At 43.0% G+C, this 19,747-nt stretch overlaps 1 protein-coding gene across 1 annotated transcript; it reads right to left on the bottom strand.

The window, feature by feature from the left end:
- Positions 1-233: 233 nt before the first annotated feature.
- SH2D1A (SH2 domain containing 1A) lies at positions 234-15,118 on the bottom strand. The gene is made up of 4 exons (XM_030967973.1): positions 14,982-15,118; positions 3,103-3,166; positions 636-771; positions 234-274 (listed from the first exon to the last, which is right to left on the bottom strand). Exons 1-4 carry the CDS (start codon positions 15,116-15,118, stop codon positions 234-236), a joined length of 378 nt encoding a protein of 125 aa, XP_030823833.1.
- Positions 15,119-19,747: the final 4,629 nt, after the last annotated feature.

Genomic DNA, 19,747 nt, shown 5'->3' with positions numbered 1-19,747 from the left:
CTCTTGGGAAAAACAAAAAAAAAACCTAAAAAATATCCCACCCTAACTTCAAAGTACTCTGAAATCTAAACTTCTACATCTTAAGCAATAAATTCTATGAAATACACATTTCTGCAAATGTTACAAGAAAACTCACAGAGTTGTATGTACTATCATATAAACCATTCTGTTTTAAAGCATAGATTAGAGGAGATGCTGGAAGATATGGTTATGTCACACATGGGGAGACATCCTCATGATGGCTGCAGGTGGAAGTCATAGCCTTCATTCCTCCCTAAGAGAAATAATCACAAATATTTGAATAGATGAATACTGTAAGAAAATGGACAGTGCAGAAGGCTCATACTTCCATGGGCGAGGGTGGTGGTGAGGGAAGGCAGCCATTGCTGCCCTAGCACTCAGGAATACATATTCAAAATCCATTTTCTTATCACATTGACAGGCCCTGTCTGTAATGAGCGCCTGAGTGACAGCATTTCAAATCACACAATAGCAAAGTTAGGGCACATTTTTGGCAATGTCAATGTCACTCTGCTGGCCAGTTCAGGTCAAATATACGAGTCTAAGACCTCTATCCCTGCCACCATGGAGGGCTCTGCTCAGCTGCAGCCAAGGTTTCCTCCCCCCACCAGTACCTGGGGAGTAGTTGGCTTTCATGTGGTTGACAACTGGGTTCTGCAGGGGTGTTACAATGCCTTGGTTGGGTTTCTGGAAGGCTGAAATGAGGTTGTGCACTTTCCGAAAGAGCCTCCGGGGGACCCCAGGCGCTGTCTGCAAAGCCAGAGGGGGAGAGGTGAGGAGGGGTGCGGGGTACCCTGTGCTGGCATACAGGCCTTGTCTTCAGAAACGCACACAGCTCGCAGGGAAGGAGCCAGCCATGGATGTGAACCCCCTGATGTGCCAGTTCCAGGTGAGTCAATGAGCCACACTGCTCTCTGCTTTCCCTGGGGCATCCCAGCCTTCCTACTCTGAGCAGTTCCCAGCAGCATGGGGATAGAAAGGTGGAAGAGGAACAATTTCTTAATCACTACTAGAGAAACCCACTCTAATTACCCACAGTCACCTGCCACACTAATTAGGCAGACTTACAAGTGACCCCTTGCTATTTCTGACCCTTACTGCAGCCAGTGATTTAACCTCCTTACCAATAACTTTCTAGCCTGTATCAGTAAAATAGTTCCATCCCAGAAACACCAGTGAGAAAACCTAGAGAGCAGCCTGGGCTTACTATAGAGAGGGAGTCCTCACACCACTAAATTCCAGCAAGGGCACAACTTCTTTGCAAACCCTTCTTGGAGCATTCAATGTTGGCTTATGTGTTCATTGAGTATTCCTGTCTACTTCTTGTACAAAGACAGCAGCCAAATGTTACCTATTTATTAGAAGTTAGACTCTTTCTATCTCTCTACATTAGCAATTTTTCAAACAGTATTAAATGAAACTATGTGTGCTTTTAATCAAATATCCAACATTTGTGTTAAATCCTTCTCATAATCACTCCTCTTCACCAAAGTCAAGGCAGGACAAGCATGGGTCCTGCCAACATAGTCCCACTCAAGGGACACTGCTCTCACCCAGCAGCTGTGAGCTAAATCCAGCCTCCCCAGCACCAGCTGGAATCTTCACTCTGGCTGGGATTTCACAGCACTGTTTTAAATTCCCTGAATTTCATCCTTGAAAGATGGATGTGACCTGAGCTTGCTCAGAATAACCGGCCACAGGGAAGGAAGCAGAAGCGGGAAAGGACCAGCTGCCTCTGGAGTCTGTTTTAGCCTTGCAGGCACACTCTGTGGGGATCAGTTGGACCTAGGCTGCTGTGTCTAACAGCTGAAGTCAGCATGGTCTTAGCAACATTTACTTAAAAGTTTCTGTTCCTTAAGGGAAGGGTTGGCATCAGAGATCTGTAGCTAGAACCTTCTCCTGCGGAGAATGTATAGCAAAGCCTGGGCCTTCAACACACATATGATGTGAAATTCAGGTAAGGTTTGCCTAAAATACAGGCAGGGAAAGCCCAAAAGCCACACATAAGAGTGCCAGTGGAGGTCACAGGCCAGACATTGTAGCAGCACCAGAAAAACCTCACTGCAGATGCTGATGTCATCTGGGGCTACAGGAAGCTGCAGCTTCAGTCAGGGAATTACCCTCCACAGGTGGAGGTCCCTGGAGCCCTGGAATCCTTCCACAGATAACAGTGCTTACCCTGGCATGATGGGTGCACTGTCACCCTCACCCTGTCCTGAAAAACTTCTGTCTTGGGCACTACAAATCCTAACCCTTACATCAAACTCCTGATGTCTTATAGAAAGAATTACTGGGCACTATTCCCAAGGGTCATATGGACAATTATCTACTCCACAGTAATGTCAGTCATTTCCATCCCCTGATCTGTTCAGAGTAACCCCAAGAATCAGTTTTGTGTTCCAGAATCACTTCTAATACAGTAATGGCCAAGGAATTACGCCTGTCTAGAAATTATAAAATATTTGAAATAGATGTTCATTAACATACAAACAGAAAACTAATTATGAATTAATACACAGAGTACATCCAAAGGGAAAAAATCATAAAATAAATAGAGATTAACATCCCAATTTCATCAACATAAATGTTGTCTGTATTACAAATAATGTTTTTCTGCACCCAAATTACCAGTTTCCCATCAGATGGGCAAAAATATATTTTGTATCAAGATTTGGCTATATTTTGCACTAATGATGAATTGATCTGGATTAATGAATTAAAACTCTGTACATTGAAAATTATTTCTTTAGTATTCTGACATTGATGGTACATAGGATAGACGGAAACAGATTGTGTTTGTCAAATTATAAAACCACAATATTTTTGCCATTTAAAATGATGCAAAATGATGCACTACTGCATTATGCAACAACTGAAATGAAACAGGGAATTAATTTATGAGTTCTAGACTGTCAGAAGTGGCACCAAGACATCTTACTGATGGATGCACTCTAGATCGATTACCATCAATGAAAATCAGACTAGGCAGAAACATGAATAATTTGAATATATTTCATTAAATCTATAATCTATATCAAACAGGATGCAGAAATTTTCAGGAGGGAAAGGAGAAGTACACACCTCAGCACTCCAGGATCCAGCTTCTGTCTGGGACACTCTGTAGGTATAAACATAACCCTGATGCCTGTGGAAAAAAAAGAAAACAGGTATTTATTATTCATTTGTCCTGACAGTTTTTGTAAGAACTATACTGTTATGTGAGAGTTAGCTCATTTGCTAACTTTTCCTTAAAAATAAATTCACCTCTAAAGCCTCTAGGTAGCTAAAAAACCTACTGGCTAGATGCAGTGTTAAACCTACGGGGTTTTTTTGGGATGAGAGGAATCAGTCTGGCCTGGATCTAGTTTAGCAGTATTCAGTTATTTTAGGTTAAATGGTGTTGCTTCTATTCCTTCCTCAGCATCTTTATTAATTTTTTTCAGTGATGTCCTTTCACTGACACACACCAGAAACACTTTGCCTGAAAAAAGAGAAGGTGTATTATTGACAGATAACATTACTGTTCTGTGACTCATTTAAATGCAGATGTTAACAGCAGCAATGTCATTACTGTAATTTATTTGGAAAGCTATACCCAAAAAAAGGAGTTAAATCAATTACTCTTTGCTTTGCCCATACGTTCCCAACTTTCAAATACTGTCTCCAAAAAGAGACATATAAGGGTATGGAATCTTCCTTCCTTTAACATCAGAGTCTTTGGTGAATAAGGAGCCACAGACTAATAGCACAAGGCACAACTCATGCCAAAGTCACTCTTGCTTCTCTCACAAACCCAACTCAGTGAATGGTTTACATGGTAGATTACTACACTAATATCCAAAAATTTAACTCAGAATCAATTAATAGGAGCTCCATGGGTACAACATTAGTTTAGATGGTATCAGATAAGAAAGACTGTATTGAGTTCAAGCAGCATTTGGACTGTGCTGTCAGGCACATGGTGTGATTCGTGGGATGTCCTCTGCTGTGCCAGGAATTAGACTCAATGACCCCGATGGGTCCCTTCTAACTCAGCATATCCTATTATTCTATGCCTCTATTTCACACTACATAGATTTACATGAACATACAGCAGGATTTTAAGGACCATTCCCTATTTGACCATCAATTCTTATTCTTAAGAAATCAGAAATATACTGTATTTACTTCCAGTTATGCATGGCATTATAGCAGTTACTACAAAATATGAGAAACCACCAGTGACACAGACATCATATGATTGCAGTTACTCATGATCTGTGTCAAATTCCTGTTTAAAAGTCATTACAGCAACCTTTGCAAAGTGGTGGCTGGTATAATAGAAGGAAGTTGTTAAGAGCTGGCACTCTGCTACAACCCAGAAAAGTGGGAGCAAAATGCCTGTGGTGATTTGTGAACTCTGTCCCCACCACTTGAGTCCCACTGTGGCTAGACACAGAGGTGAAGGACACAAAGCCATCCCCTCCCATCCGGGCTGCTGCAGGGACAAGCTCCCTGTGCACAGCTGAGACACTGCCCTCCTCTCCTCAAATATGTGCCTTATACTGCCCCACCACAGCTTCATCCACCTCTTCATGTCTACCAAGAGGGCCTTTTCCCTGACTTTCTGTACGCCACCAGACAGACATGAAAAGCAGCTGGCCAGGCTCATTTCATGGAAACCCAAGGAGGAAAACAGCCATCACTGGTTTTCCCCTCTTTTTTCCCCAGCAAACTGCAGTCCATCAGGGATTTGGACCTTGGAAAGAAACACGAACAACCTGCTGTGGCTGCAGGAAGAGGGAAGAATGTGGAGCTGCTTTTCTTCCCATGCCATAGCACCATGGTCAGTGGTGTTTGAAGCCACAACTCGAGCCCAGTTGGCTAAAAGCACATTCCTCTAAGTCACTAGATTATGTACATTCTTGTTCAGGGAATCCAGTGTCTCCCTTTAGGGCCCTCAGACAGTCTTGTACCATCTCTTCTTAAAGACTGAGAGCTGTGCCTGTGTCATCAGCTTTTTATAACATTATGTTCACATTAATATTTTTTTTTAAATCATAAGGAGCTTTGCTGTACCTAAACATGTAGAACACCAGCCAACACATGGTTACTGAAATGAGGATTTTACAGGCCATAATGTACTGGAAAATACCAGAGAGGTCCTGGCATTTTGTTCCATCTCTTTGAAGTGGGTATTTAACCTTTTACACAGTGATTTTTTTCAAGTCTCAAATCTGCCAGTATGATTCTACACATCTAGAACTCATTGTCTTGACTTCTATTTTCAGTATTACACTGTGCATAAGGATATGAGCAACCTGGTCTAGTGGGTGGCATCCCTGCCCACATCAGGGCAAATTGGAACTAGATGATTGGATGAACTAGGGGATGTTTAAAGTCCCTTCCAATCCAAGCCATTTTATGATTCTATGATTCTACTACCCTTGTTTGATTCTTGGTTTTCCCAAAAGAAATGTTTTCCCAACTGCTTCAGTCCCTTTAAAATCTGATTTTTCCACAAACAGCATGGTTATCTGGAAAGCCACTATTTGTTGTTTCTTTCACTGTTTTGTCTACATAAGAGATTGCATGAGTTGAAGAGGTTGAGGGGCTGTGGTGCTGTTCTGACTCTGAGCTGTCTGTTGGCTCTCAGCACTATACCAGAAAGGTTTTCTAAGCAGAATGAATTGAAAATATAGAGGTCAGATAAAATAATATTCAGTATTGAAGTATGGTGAGATACAATGCAGCTATCCTGCATTTTTCAAAATATCACACTGTAAAATATTTCAGCTGAGCACAGGGAAAGCACAAAGGATAGTTCAGATTAAAAGCCCATGAGGTTCTGAAAAAGAAACAAGAATTTGAGAAGATGGATGCTTTGAGCACAGTGTGGAGAATAGGAAGAGAATGACATTGTTATCACAGCTTCCTGAGGGACAAGTGAGAGCTCTCCACTCTCTTGGAAGATGTTCATGTTTTTCCCAGAGAAGGAAAGACTGAAAGGTCTGAGGGATTTTACTGTGCTTAAGTTGAAAAACACAACATTATCATCTGTTATTGGCTCTGAAGCCACCAGGAAAGCAAGAGGCTGAGTACATGGGAGATGACCTGGACATCCCCATCTGCCTCTTCAAAGGCAATGCACAAAGGAAGGAAGGTGCATTTTGTTAAGAGGATGAACAGCTAGATCTTCCCATTGAACTACTTTCTACTGGGACCTTGGTCTCCACAAAATGAATTACAGCTCTTCTGAGCAGTACTCTCCCAATGAATGTGATCTTATCAAAACTTTCTGTCATGCAGCAGGAACTTGCTTCTAAGAGTTTTTTACCTTCCATATTTAGTGATATGATTTTGGGTGAAGTTTACTGCTACATGGGCAAGAGCCTCCCATGAGAAAGGTTTTTATGATTTAATCTACCTCACATGAACTAAGATCAGTGTGGGTTGAAGGAAGATCAAGATGTTTTTCTTGAAAGAAAAATTAAATACACAAATTAAAATAGAGATTGCAGAGGACCTTACCTTCCAAATAGTAAAGCATGTAACACTGGAAAAAAGCAGGTGAGAAAGTTCATTTACTGAAGATTACATCTCAGGAAATGAGAAATTCCCCAGCTAACATGAGAGGACAGCTCAATTTTCTACATTTTACTCTCTTCAGAGCAGGAAAAAAGCTCCTAGAGAGACACAATGTTCCTATACGTGGTGTGATCTCAGGGAGCACTTTCAGTGACACTGGTGTATTAGCACATCTTGGAGGAGGACCAGGTCATGACAACCAGGTAAAGATCCACTGAAGAGCTCCCCCATTGCTTCACCTGTCCCAAGGACAGACGCAGCCCCACTCACAACAGCAAAGCTCCTCTCTCCTGTCAGTGAAGCTCAGGGGACAGAAACAATCATGAATTAACATCTTGATGAATGAGGCTCTGTAAGTTTTTGATCATAGGCAAAAAATACCAAAATGCTGGTGAGGGGAAGCAGAAAAGAGCCACTGCTGTAAGGACAATACCAGATAGCACTTATGAAAGAGTGCTTTGGTCACCACTAATGACATTTTTGTGACATCTCACTTTTCTTTTGTCTCCATAGGGAAGGATATGTTATACCAGCTGGGAACTGCACTAACACAGGCTCTGTTTCAATACTTTCCCTTGGAAAACTTTATCAAAGGAAAACCTAGAAAAAGTTGCTATTATAGGAATACTTTATATTATAGGCTTCTTTTTTCTTTATAGCCAGATAATTCCTCCCAAAGAGTTACCAAGGCATCGTTCACAGATGACATACTGAAACACCATCTGTCTACCTGTCCTCTCCATTCCTCCTTTTTAGCTGTGATCAGACCTGTTAAAGCTGCATTTACTTTAACAGGTGAATGATTACAATCTTCTGCACCATTGGAATAGCCCGAGGACATTACACGCATGCTGCAGATTAAAATTAATGATGACATTTCAGCTGCATGGTATACTTTAAAATCATTTCCAAATACTTTGCATCTCAGTTGGGAAATTTTATTAAACTAATTTTTATTCATTTCTGAGCCCAAAATTGAACACATTAAAAGGGAGAAAAACAGAGACAAGGGAAAGCCATGTCAGCAACAAATTAGATCAATTTCTTCCTCTGTACATATCTTTCTCTTCAGATGTCATTGCGTTATGTCAATCAGCTCTTCTTACCTGGTACATTTACAACCTGACCTTACCTTGGGATTTCACTGTTCAACATAGTTTAAGAACCAGACCATGGTGTAGCCTACAAACAATGGTTCTGAGCATTAGACTGCCCAGAGTCAGTTTCTTATAACTTTGCCACATTTCAGCATTTCAGACTGAAATTTCATTTCTTAGGTATTTGCCTCACCCTCCTTTAGGGATGGAGAAGGCAGAAGGGAACACATTAGGCAAAACAGCACTTCTCCCATGTTTAAAAAAAAAAAAAACTTTTAATTGTCAGAGGAGGGGGTGCCCAGTTTTCAGGGTAAGACATAAAATTTGTTTGAAAGAACAAATCTCTTGCACTCTCTGAAAGCAGTAGTAGCTCTCTAGGCTGCAAGAGAAGCACCCTCTAAAGGTTGTTAGCAGTTGTAGCATCACCGTGTCTGAGCTGGCTGTACCATGGGCACTCAGGCAAGCAGTGTCCATGATCTCAAATGTATGTGTATTGCCTAGCCTAGATTAGTGAGATTAAAACCAGAAGGTAATTTAGTAATTGGGTGTCTTGGGCAGGAAGTTTGGGACTAGGTGGGATGGATGTGGAAGGAAAGAAAAGGGGACCAATATCTATGCAAGCTGGGGAAGGAAACAGCAACAAATATTGAACCCCTGACAGAAAGACTAAATGACTAAGGAAGGGGATATACAGAGGTAAAGTATGAGGGGGCTTGGTCTGGGAGGAGCACAAAATGCTGAAAGAACCAGGAGAAGATGGATGTTTTAGAAGCCAAAGTTGTAGGAAACAAGGAAACAGACCTCAGCAATGCAAGCAAAGTCAGCAAGTTGTGCAGAATAACATTGGGTAGCCTCAGAATCCCTTCCCATGGCCCTTACACTGGGAACCCAAAGCTAGAGGGTACTGCAGACCTGGGGCTCCTGTGTCACCTTTCTCTTCTGTGAAACAGAGTTAAACTCTTCATCTCTCAAGCAGAGATAATGCCTAGAAACCACTTAATGCTGTGGAGATCTATGGAGAGGAGCACCACACCGCTCTGGAGAGGAACCCTGTTGGGCAGCTCAAGGGGACTCTGGCGTGGAGGTCAATGGCACAGAGCAAATGAGCATGGGAGCTCAGGCTGGAGCCACTTCTGCCCCACCATAGGTGTTTGATGTAGGTGCAGATCAGCTCCTGAATGCCCAGAGGAAACAACTTCAGGCAGTGTCCTGGTGGGCAATCCTGGACAGGGAATGTGGGTGCTGGCATGGGCACAACAAGAGATACAGAGGTGGGAGATGGCTACCACAAAGCCAAAACTCCTGAATTTGGGGGAATACATAGCAGTGCCTCAGAGCCTTTAAACTTCTCCTCACTCTCTCCTAGAATTTGTATTTTCTTTTTGACAAACAGACTGATTCTCTCTTTATTTAGGTCTCAGCTAAGTACAGCAACTCAGAAATTACCACTCTTCAGCTAACTCAAGCTGAAGAAATAGCCTTCACATTGAGATCATGTGCAAGATACAAGCTCTATTGTCTGCAAGAGTGAATAAAATAGGTTAAACTGGTGTTTACATCTGAAAAGCCCAACGGAGTGACTGTAGCTTAAATCACAGCAGCACTCGAGTGAACATTCCTGTCACTGATTTCTGTCACTGATTCCTTTATCAACACTTCTTGTGGGAAAAATTTACCCTCAATACCACATGAGTAATACATATTAACTTGCTGTAATGCTGTAGCATTATAAAAAAATGCATTATCTTGATTTTTTTCTTCTGAAATTAACAAAAGCTTAAAAGAGAAATTTAAGTCTTGTGAAATAGCTCTGAATTTATGCAGAGATTTCTGTGGAAGATTGTCAGTATCTTTACTGCTTCAACACTCCTAACTATCTGAAGAAATGCTCCTGATTTACCTAAAGAGCAAGTGTGCAGCCTTTCTGAGCAGGGTTTGTGTCAGTCTGGTACAAGGAGATTCTAGCCAAAAGCAATACCTCAAAGAGGAATTTCTTGAAATTCAGAAATAAAGTAAGAATTTATTCAAATCTCAGATGCTAAATAGAAGGATATTACTTTATGGCAGGCCAGTAACTTAGCCTCCCATTAAGTTTCATCAATTCCATGATTCAGGCTGTCTACCTTTCCAAGAAAAGTCATTGGAATATGTGAAGGTCATTAGCCAAGTTATGCTCAGCAAAGACAACACTCACTCTGGTTAGCAGGCACCTGAAATACTCACCTCAGTAAAATTTACCATTGTGCTACAGAAAACTTTTTTCAAAGCTGAAAACAGCGTGTGATATTTGCAACAGCAATGTTGAATTGAGGGGTTTCTTCTTTTGTTTCAAATTACGTCTTGAATGATGATGATGATTATGTGCAGTGTTATAAAAGAACGCAATTATTCTGCCATGTCTATCAAAAAGAATACATAGGAAACAAAGGAAATGCCAAACAGAAGCTGGCTTGTGATCCTGTATTACACCTTCGTACTGCACAGCTGATGTATCTCTCTCATCACAAAGTTTCAGCACGTTGCCTTGAACTTGTGCACCGTGGTTACAGTGACAGAAAAAATAGCACACGTAAAATCTGATAGGACTGCAGCCTATCCCTGTTGCCATTACTGTTGCTTCAAGAGCTCCAAACAGCTTTCAATTCCAGCTTTTGATTATTCTCCACAAATTTAATGCAGCACAGTACACAAACGGCTGGTTTCAAACAAATCATCTGAACATACAGTTTGACAAGCACGTCGTGTTTGTCTTACTTACAGCTCTGAAACAACTACTAACATTCTCAGTATTTTCAAGCATGTGAATTTTAAAACCCAAACTACAAATGCTTTATCTTTGCCAATTCAGGCATGAGCTGCTTGTTTCTGCATGAGCGCTCATGTATCTGTAAAGGAACTTGGGGCTTTTGGCACTCTCAGGCATTTTCTTTATACATTTTTCAGGCAAGGTTGAAGAGGCTGCTCCTCAAAGTAGTCACCATTAGTGTGTCCCGTGTCCCCCATTGACTTCATTAGGAGCTGAGAGCACAGAGGATTTCTGACTGTGCTAAAAATGTCAAACGGGGCATTGAGCAGAGAGGAAATCAAACCAGTAAAGAAAGCTCCCTGGAACAATCAGGCTTGATATTAAAACCCTAGTGTACTGTGTGTAGAGTCTAACTTGTTTATGGGTAAAACGTGTATGTTTTATAAAGCATATGCATTTCTTCTAGACCAGTTCTCAGGAACAACAAAAATCTTGCTTTTCAGTTCAACTCTAAAAACTTCCAGGAAAGAATTGTGTGCCTCTGTTGACATATTCACAACACCCTTAAAGTAGGTATTATCAATTCAATAATGATATGAATACAATGAAGACCCAGGAGCATCTGGTATGAAAATCTTTGCCAAAATTTGAAAGCAGCACCTCTGTTTGCAAGAGCCCCAGAGCATACAATTGCAAATCAAAACCTTACTACTCTTCCATGCATAGTTTAATTGTGGTCTTCAAATATTTTTGAAAGTGGGTCCTTTGTGCTTTGCTGCAGTCACACCAAGAAAATATTCATTGTCTCTTTGAAAGCTTTCAGGCACACCATGTGCACATCCCAGCTTCAGAAAGTGGAAAGTGGCATTCAAGGGAGATAAATCAGTAGCTCCAGAGAAACAAAGAAGAGAGAAAGCAGAGTGTTTTCTAGATGAATGCTCCAACAGGGTCCTGCCTGCTGCAGTTACCCACCTCTATAGGTCAGGTTTTATGCTACTACCTGTCTCTTTTATGCTTGCCCTGTAAAATCAGCGTCAGTCACAAGGGATTCATGAAGTCTTTGACTCTTCTCCTTTTTAAAGGTCAGGGCTCTGCTTTTTAATTGGAAAAGCAAAAGGTGAATGAGCCTGACCATGAACACTGCAGTCCTCATTGTGTGCCTTAAGAGGCTCAAAGCCTGCCAAAATATGTCAGGGCTTTTTCGAGGGAGAGGATGTGGTGGTGATCGTGGCATTACAAATTTATGCAGTTTCTTGGGAAAAGGAGACATTGTTTGAGCATAAGCAATGCAGTGAAATCATAGGGCTTGACAATTACAGTACCTGGAGCTGGAAATGCAGAGCAGTCACTAATGTGAATTCAAGTAGATGACACCACTGTCATCCAAATATATGCTTAATTGCTCTTTTGATAAATATTTCTTTTCTCTTTATCAGAACTGTGCCTTGTAATTCCCCTGTGATGGGAAAAGGAACCCTAAAATGGTTAGAACTAGGGAGCTGCAGGATTTTATGTTTGTTTTGGTTTGTTTTATTTCCCCAGGGAAGTGGACGGAGAGGGCAAAGACAGGCTGAACATGTCTTGATTTTGGAAAACTGGACTATTTCTCTCTTTTTGTTTTCTAAGGGCAATAGAAACATTACCGGCAGCATAAAGCACATACACTCCTGGTAGAAATTTTCACTGGAAACATGAAAAATATTTTGTTTAGCTCTGATACTTACTGCAGTATATCTAATGGTTGACCAGCTTTATCTCCCATGTTTCAAAGATCACTTCATTACTTCTAGAAAATTCATCTTTTGTCTGATCTTCATATGTCTATATATTCCTATAGTGATCTTCTGAACCATGGATTCTGAACCATAATGTAAACTGCTGAATAACTTTGTTATTCCTAATAATTTCCATTATTTATTTAGAACGAAGCATTTTAAAAAGCAGAGAAATACTTATTCTTTCTTTAATTTTCTTTTCCTTACAGAGTGAAAACAGCAACTGCACACTTCCCTCAGTTTTTACCAGAGCTGCCCTGCACATGGATGTCTGTCACCTGTTCCATCTCTGCCCATGATGTTCAGACTGGAATGTGGACAGGTTATGTCCACTGGCTTCTTGCCAAAGCCAGGCTTAGCATCCTCCACTGAACACAGATCTCTACCTCTCAGACCTTCCTTTCCTGCTCCTGCAGTCTCTCCACTAAAGTGCTCTGCTTTGGCAAACTTACCCTGTCAAAGCACTTCTCTGGTTTATAGCCCACATTTCTTCAAACTGTCAATGCTATCTCAGTGTGGGATCCTTTCCTGGTATAAAAACTGTCTCCACAGTTAGTGTGTGACATGCTGTTTACCATATCTGCTATTTCTTACGTAATTATTTGAATTGGCTATTAAGAAGTATTGGAACCAAGGCTTAATTCTACCATTCTTTACCCAACTTTCTTTCTGTATCAGCTCATACTCATCACAACATTTTTCATTTAAATTTTATCTGGATTTATCCAAGATGCTATTTTAAATTTCCTTTACAGAATAACTATTAAGGATCTATGTTCTGAGCCTGCAGAACACTCACCATTAATTTTTGGTTTTTTGCTTTTACCCTTTTGTTTATCATACATATGTTTCAATGCAACATACCATGGAGACATGAATGGCCCATAATTTTAGAAGCAATTTGGTCTGTTTCTTACTGAAGTATCTTTTCCTCCAAAGATTGCAGAGCTTCACAGCTAGAAAAGCTTTAATTTCTTCCTATTTTCATTTTCTATATTTTATTTCATTAATGAAATTTCTTTCAAATGGCATAAATTATTACCAATAGACAAAAAATCCCAGCTGATAGTGTACAACTGAAAGACCTTGTTACATACCTACATCCTGATTTAGACTGATGTTAGACTAATTCTGGTATTCTCTGTCTTATTCAGCATTGTAACACTCTTCCTGACCCTTTCTCTAATGCCTTAGTGTTTCACCTGCACTGAATGACTTCTGAGTGTAAGGGTGGTATATCCCCATTTCCTCTGATAGTTACTTTAAAGAGATTCTGCTTTTATTGCCTATTCCCATCCCCGGAATCATAGCACTCCTTACCTCTTGCTATGTCTCTTCCATTTTCATTTAACTCAAGATGCTTCTTATTTCCCATTTTCAGCTTGCTGTTAAGGTATTTGTTAGCAGGAACACCTAACTTGGGTCGCCTGATTTCATGAGAGAAGAAAAAATACATCCTCTGCCACAAAGACCTCCCCTGAGAAGAGTATTGTGTCTTTTTGGATTGTCTATAACCATCTTGCACGTCTCCATTTACTGGTCTATAACAGGAAGATAATGACGCTCGCCCAGGGCTTAATTACATATTGTCAGAAATGTATTCAAGGGATTTGGGGAAAACCTGACTTAGGACCCTTCTTCCCCTTGTGTTTTTTTGCCAGTTTCCTGAGTTCCTTCTGTTAGCTGATTTCATGCTGGACCTAAAAGGCTTTTCTCTAGTGTTCCTTCTCCTACCAAAGTACGGCATAAGTGTCATCTTTGTTCTTCTCATGCAACGGTACAGTGTCACCAGGACTTCCGAGAATTTTGCCAACAGTAGGGTAATTTAATTTCCTCCTTAAAATGAGGTCCTATGAATATAAAGTCCCCCAGCTCTCCCAGGGGAACTTTTACTCTGTCTCTGACAGGTCATCCCATCAGATGCCTCCCTTTTCATGCAATTTGATGAAACATTATCACCTAGTTTGTTACCATCAGTACTTCATGCGCCTTCGGTGTTACCTTTCCCAATGACAGGGTCACTGGGGATGCTGCTGAGCACACCCATGAGCACACCAGGGAAGCCGAAGAACACAGACAGAAAGCAAGAGGGTTACAGAGCACAAAGATGATACACACACCATCCTGAGCCAAGTCGCCTGGCATTTTTCTATGGCACCTTGCTTATCCTTCCCATGTGCCTGCCTGCTTTCTCTTTGTGGCTTTTTGTCCGTGGGAAGCGTGGGCTCTGCAAGGCAAAACCTGCTCCTCTCTGCTTTGCAAGGGACCCCACACCACTTATTGCACCCCTCTCTCTTAAGCCAAGGTGAAGGAGTCAAAAGTCTCACACATAAGCAGACGGCAACACTAGAACATATTTTGTTGTGGGGACACCCCTATTGTGGAGGGGATTGTCGGCAATCAGCTGCCGCCTGAGCAGCCCTGGCAGCCCTGCGCTCCCGACCCGCTGCCCCGGCCAGCCCTGAGCTCCCGTCCCACTGCTCCGGCCCGCTGCCCCGGCCAGCCCTGAGCTCCCGTCCCACTGCTCCGGCCCGCTGCCCCGGCCAGCCCTGAGCTCCCGTCCCACTGCTCCGGCCCGCTGCCCCGGCCAGCCCTGAGCTCCCGTCCCACTGCTCCGGCCCGCTGCCCCGGCCAGCCCTGAGCTCCCGTCCCACTGCTCCGGCCCGCTGCCCCGGCCAACCCTGAGCTCCCGGCCAGCTCCGCACTCCCGGCCCGCTGCCCCGGCCAGCCCCTCACTCCCGGCCCGCTCCCGGCCCGCTCCCGGCCCGCTCTCACAGCACGCAGAGGCAGTAGACCCCCGGGATGCTCTCGCTGTCCCGCAGCAGGTAGCTGCCGTCCGTGCCCGCCGCCAGCAGCAGCTTCTCCCCAGCCTCTCGGGTGATGGCCCCGTGGTAGACGGGCACTGTGTCCATGCCAGGGCCTGTCCCGCTGCAGCTGCTCTCCCGTGCCTCAGCCGTGTGCTCCCTCAGCCTCCCGTCCTGGTGGCAGATGTAAACAGGATGTGTTCACACCTCTGAAGCCTATGCACGGGGTGAGACAGCACTGAGGGAAGAGTGAGGAACGAACACACAATTTTTGTGGGTTTTTTTTCCTATGCCCCTTTCTGTCTTCCTTTTACGTAGGCTATAACAGCTTCGCACCCTCACAGCTCTCCTGCAGAGGTGTCATCTCACATCGGCTCTCGGCCATGCGGCTCCTGCTCAGCAGGGATGGCACCGGGGCACACGATGGCCAGGGGGGCTGGGGCTGCCCTGGCTGGGGACAGGACCAGGGCACTGCTGTCAGCGCTGTGCCAGGCACTCCCCTCTTCTGCTGTTAACCCAAGAGGATTATTACTCCAAGGAGGGATTGTTTTTAAACCTCTTGTTTTTAAAATCGCCAGGGATGAGACTAGAGGAAGTCAGCTGACCTCCCTGTCCCTGTCCCACCAGAGCACTCACCTCAGGCTGCAGGTGCAAGCACAGCCCCTGCTCCACAGCAGCTGCTCCAGTGCCCACAGACACCAGCCCCGGCTGATTCACCTCACCAGGGGTTGTTTTCAAAGCCTTTGGTGCTGTTTAATCGCTGTTAATGTCGGGGTGGTCATTACTCCTGCTTGGAGGCAGGCAACAGCCTTGGCACATACAAGGCTTGCATCTTCCTGGATGCCATCGCTGCCAATGCTGCCTTCATGTGGGGCATGAGCTGGCATCCAAAACCCTGAGCCATGTCTGAAAGACCCATTTCTCTTCACCTGCTGTGGCTGAAGACAATTCCTCAGTATACTTGTCAATTGAATGCTCCCACATGCACAGCTGTTTGCAAACAAGCTGTCAATGTGCTTTAACGTGCTCCACAGATATTTCCACCCCACAGATATTTCCACCCATGGAAAAACTGAGCGTGTTTCCCTGCAGTTATGTCCACCATGGGGCTGCAGCAAGCTCAGGGCTCAATTCATTCCTGGCATGAGGCTGCCACCCTCTCTCAAAGAGCCACCTTCCCACACCTGTGTACGTGAGCAAGAAGTTGGTAACATATAGCAATAAGTATGGGTTGTGGTTATGATTGATTACTTTTAAATTGAGTTTACTAGCAGGACAGGACAGAATTAAATAATCTCATCCAGCTGCTCACAGATGCTGTGTCCTTGTTGAAGTTATGGATAGGTGAAAAAATAGCTTTTAAGATACACACAGTTCAGGAACAGAAATTAAATTTAAAAATAGAAAAAATAGTAGCTGCTCTTTTTAAACCTCAATCAATCAAAGTGTTTTCTCTCAACTATTTCACAGTGCATGTCTTTACTTTTTGATCTTCAATATAGTTTTTCCTTGGAAATATTTTTTTCAAACTAGCTTTAGTTTTTCCTTTTGAGGGATGAGCATTTCTGATGTGAGAGTCACAGGACAGCTCGTGCATGGGGCACTGCACAAAGTCACTGATGGCAAAGCTGCAGCGTTTGGAGGCCAAGAGCCTCTTTCCCCACAGGGAGACCCTGGCAAGTGACTGCCTCCCTGGCTGGCACTGAGAGGCTGAGAAAGCTGCAGAAACCCAGCTGAAGAGAGACTGAAAACTCCTACCACCGAGTTTATGGCCTTTCTATCTCATTATGCAGGTATTCATTACCCCCTTTACGTGAACCTGGGGACTCAGACATCCTGCTTGGTTTTTTAAACCAGTTTTAAAGTATTTGCACATAAAGTAGCTGCTGCCTACTGCAAATCTGATTAATGTGCACAGCAACAAGCTGTAAAGCTGCTGCCTATTTCTTCTCATTTTCCAAACTACCTGTGCTCTTGGGGATTTCATCTAACTTTCCAATTTCTTAACCTATTCTCAATATTAATAGCTGATTTCAAAAAAAGTATTTGTGTAATTAGCTGGAGAGGAAAACCAGCCAGAATCATTTAATTCTGGAAATTTCATTGTCCCACTCACCAGATTTCAACTAAAGAAAATCATAAAACTTTTCATTGTGAGATCCTCTCCTAATGTGGAGTCACCGCCTTACCCAGCCAACCTGCATTCTCCAGCACTTAGATGAAGAAGCATCTATTACTGTAAAACAGCTGTGAACACACAACTTTGCTAGTCTGGTTAAGAATCTATAAAAGTCCAGCTACTGAATCTCAACCCCAGATACAAATCCCTTTACGGCCCCACTGACTAACGGAATTGCAGTTATTAAGAAATCATGGAAATGCTGTGTTTGGGAACAAGGGACAGTAACACTGAGGCACCTGTCAGGGACTGAAATGGTTCATGGCTTAAACATTGTTATGAAGAGGTTTTGCCCATTATAGCAAAAACTGTATAAAGAAGCTACATCCACCCCTCCCTGAAGATGCCTGACTGGAACTTTGGACCCTGAGTTAAGCCATGTAGATAAGATAAAGGGGACACTATTGTTCAGGAATCTCAGGTTGAGGGAGAAGGATGCATCCACAAGAAATCCAAGCCCGGTAGCTGTGCTGAGAATTACCTCTGGCCATGTTTGGGGTGGGGAAGACCACAGCCTACAGAGGCCAGGTTTACACAGACCCTCCCACAACTGAGGGTGGGGAGAGGAGGTTTCTTGTGTGTGGCATAACCTCTGATCAGAGGCACTGAACATCCATCCTTCCTTACACAAATAGGCCCAGCTGTGAAATCCCCAACCCCACAGGCCACATGCATGGGACATCCACGTGGGAGGTAGCTGAGGGGGTGTCATAATCCAGCAAAGACACCCCCAAAGTGCTCCCAGGACTCCTTACTGTCCCCTTGCACCACAGCATTGCAGGTGACACAAAGTGATGTAACAGAGCCAGAGTCTGTTGCAAGACACCACCAAACTGCCCCCCACCCTGAGGGGAGATACCTGGACATTCCCCCCTGGCCTGAGCATATATTATTCCATTGGATTCTGCGCTTCTCAGGGCACCCTCACCACCAAGAAGACCAGCTGGAGAGGATCAACAGAACATCACTGGGATCCACAGAGTGGTGATATTGTCTTTATTCTGTCTCTGTCCCTCTTTGTCTTGTTATCCCCCCCGCTTTTCTATTTCTTTCTCTTCCTTTCGCTCTCTCTCTCTCTCATATTTACTATTAAACAAAATCCATACTATTGACTTTGGCATATGGTCTCATTTGCACCTTAATTTGGGCAAAGGCTTTTCTAATAACTGAAAAACCAGACCATAACAGCACCAAGCAGGATAAACTAAACTAAAGGACATAGGGCTGAAAGAAGACAAACCATGACATGCTAACACAGCTCTGCACCACACTAGTGAGGCTGGAGGAATGCCCCCAAACAAGCCATCTTCACTGCAGTTTGGCATCCAGTCACTCTCATACTGACTGCTCCAGGTTTCATCCATTTAATCTTGTGGATCTAAAGCATTGTTTGCCATCCTATTTCACACTGCTGCATCTGTGCCATGGGGCTGAGAAGGCAAAATAGAGCAGCCATAGGGAAATGAGAGACTTGAGGCTCAAAAGGATGCTGATCCTGTTGGGATTATGTCCCCATCACCTTCCACAGAAAATGGTGATTTCTTTAAGCACCCAAGCACTGCCCTGTAGGACACTGCACACTTGTCTTGTTTTGTTTGGAGAGTATTCAGCATATTTTGGACACCACTGTTTTGTGCCTTTCCTAAATCAGTCCAGCTAGCAATCCCTGCAATATGCTATAAAAAAATTTATCTAAAAAATACATGAAGGAAAGGAAGTACTTAAAAGTGCTCTGAAATATTTGGTCATGAAAAACAGGCTCAGACAGATAGGATTGCATAGACCTCTTGGGTCATCAAGTCTACTTCTCTGCTATCTTAACCAAACAAATCATATAATACCCTTCAGAAACTCATTTAAGTCCATCTTAAAAGTAGCTTGGGATTTGTTGTTGTTGTTTCCACTGTTCTCACTGGAAAGCAATTGCAGAACATTGCTATTCTGTTGTTTGGAAACCTGCTTCCAGTTCCTATCCTAAATTTATTCATGACCAATTTGTGCTCATTTGTTCTTGTGCCAATGTTGTCCTTCAGTTTAAATAGATGTTTTCTCTTCCTAGAGCTTTTGCCCATGCAGTATTTATAGAGACCTCCCTCAGCATTCATTTTGCCAAATTCCTCTGCACTCCAGCCTCTCCTTTCCATGGCCACCCTAATAATCTTTTTCCATAGTTTCCCAAAACTGAAGCAAATAATTTGTGAATAGTGTGCACCATCCTGGCTGATTTCTAACACTTGCCTTATACACCATTAAAGGTGTTTCATTACCCTGGCGAAAATACCCAGATTTGTATGGCCTGTGTTTTCCCTTCCTTAGTATTTTCTTACCTATGAGCATGCAGGTATAGTAGAAACCTGATTAACAAAACTCAGATGCATGAACTGGCACTCAAACCCTTCTGAATTTTGTCTAATTTATCCTACTCTCAAGGTCACTCATTTCTTCCTAAATGAGAGTGTTATTTGTCTTTGCAGTGACAGTGCCTGCCTCCCTTATGCCACTAGTAAATTCCATTAGCACACACTTATTTTTTTATGGGATCATCATTAATTAAAAAT

Source organism: Camarhynchus parvulus, chromosome 4A (assembly GCF_901933205.1).
Source record: "Camarhynchus parvulus chromosome 4A, STF_HiC, whole genome shotgun sequence".
Lineage (NCBI taxonomy): Eukaryota > Metazoa > Chordata > Aves > Passeriformes > Thraupidae > Camarhynchus > Camarhynchus parvulus.
This window is presented reverse-complemented; position numbering and strand designations above follow the sequence as displayed.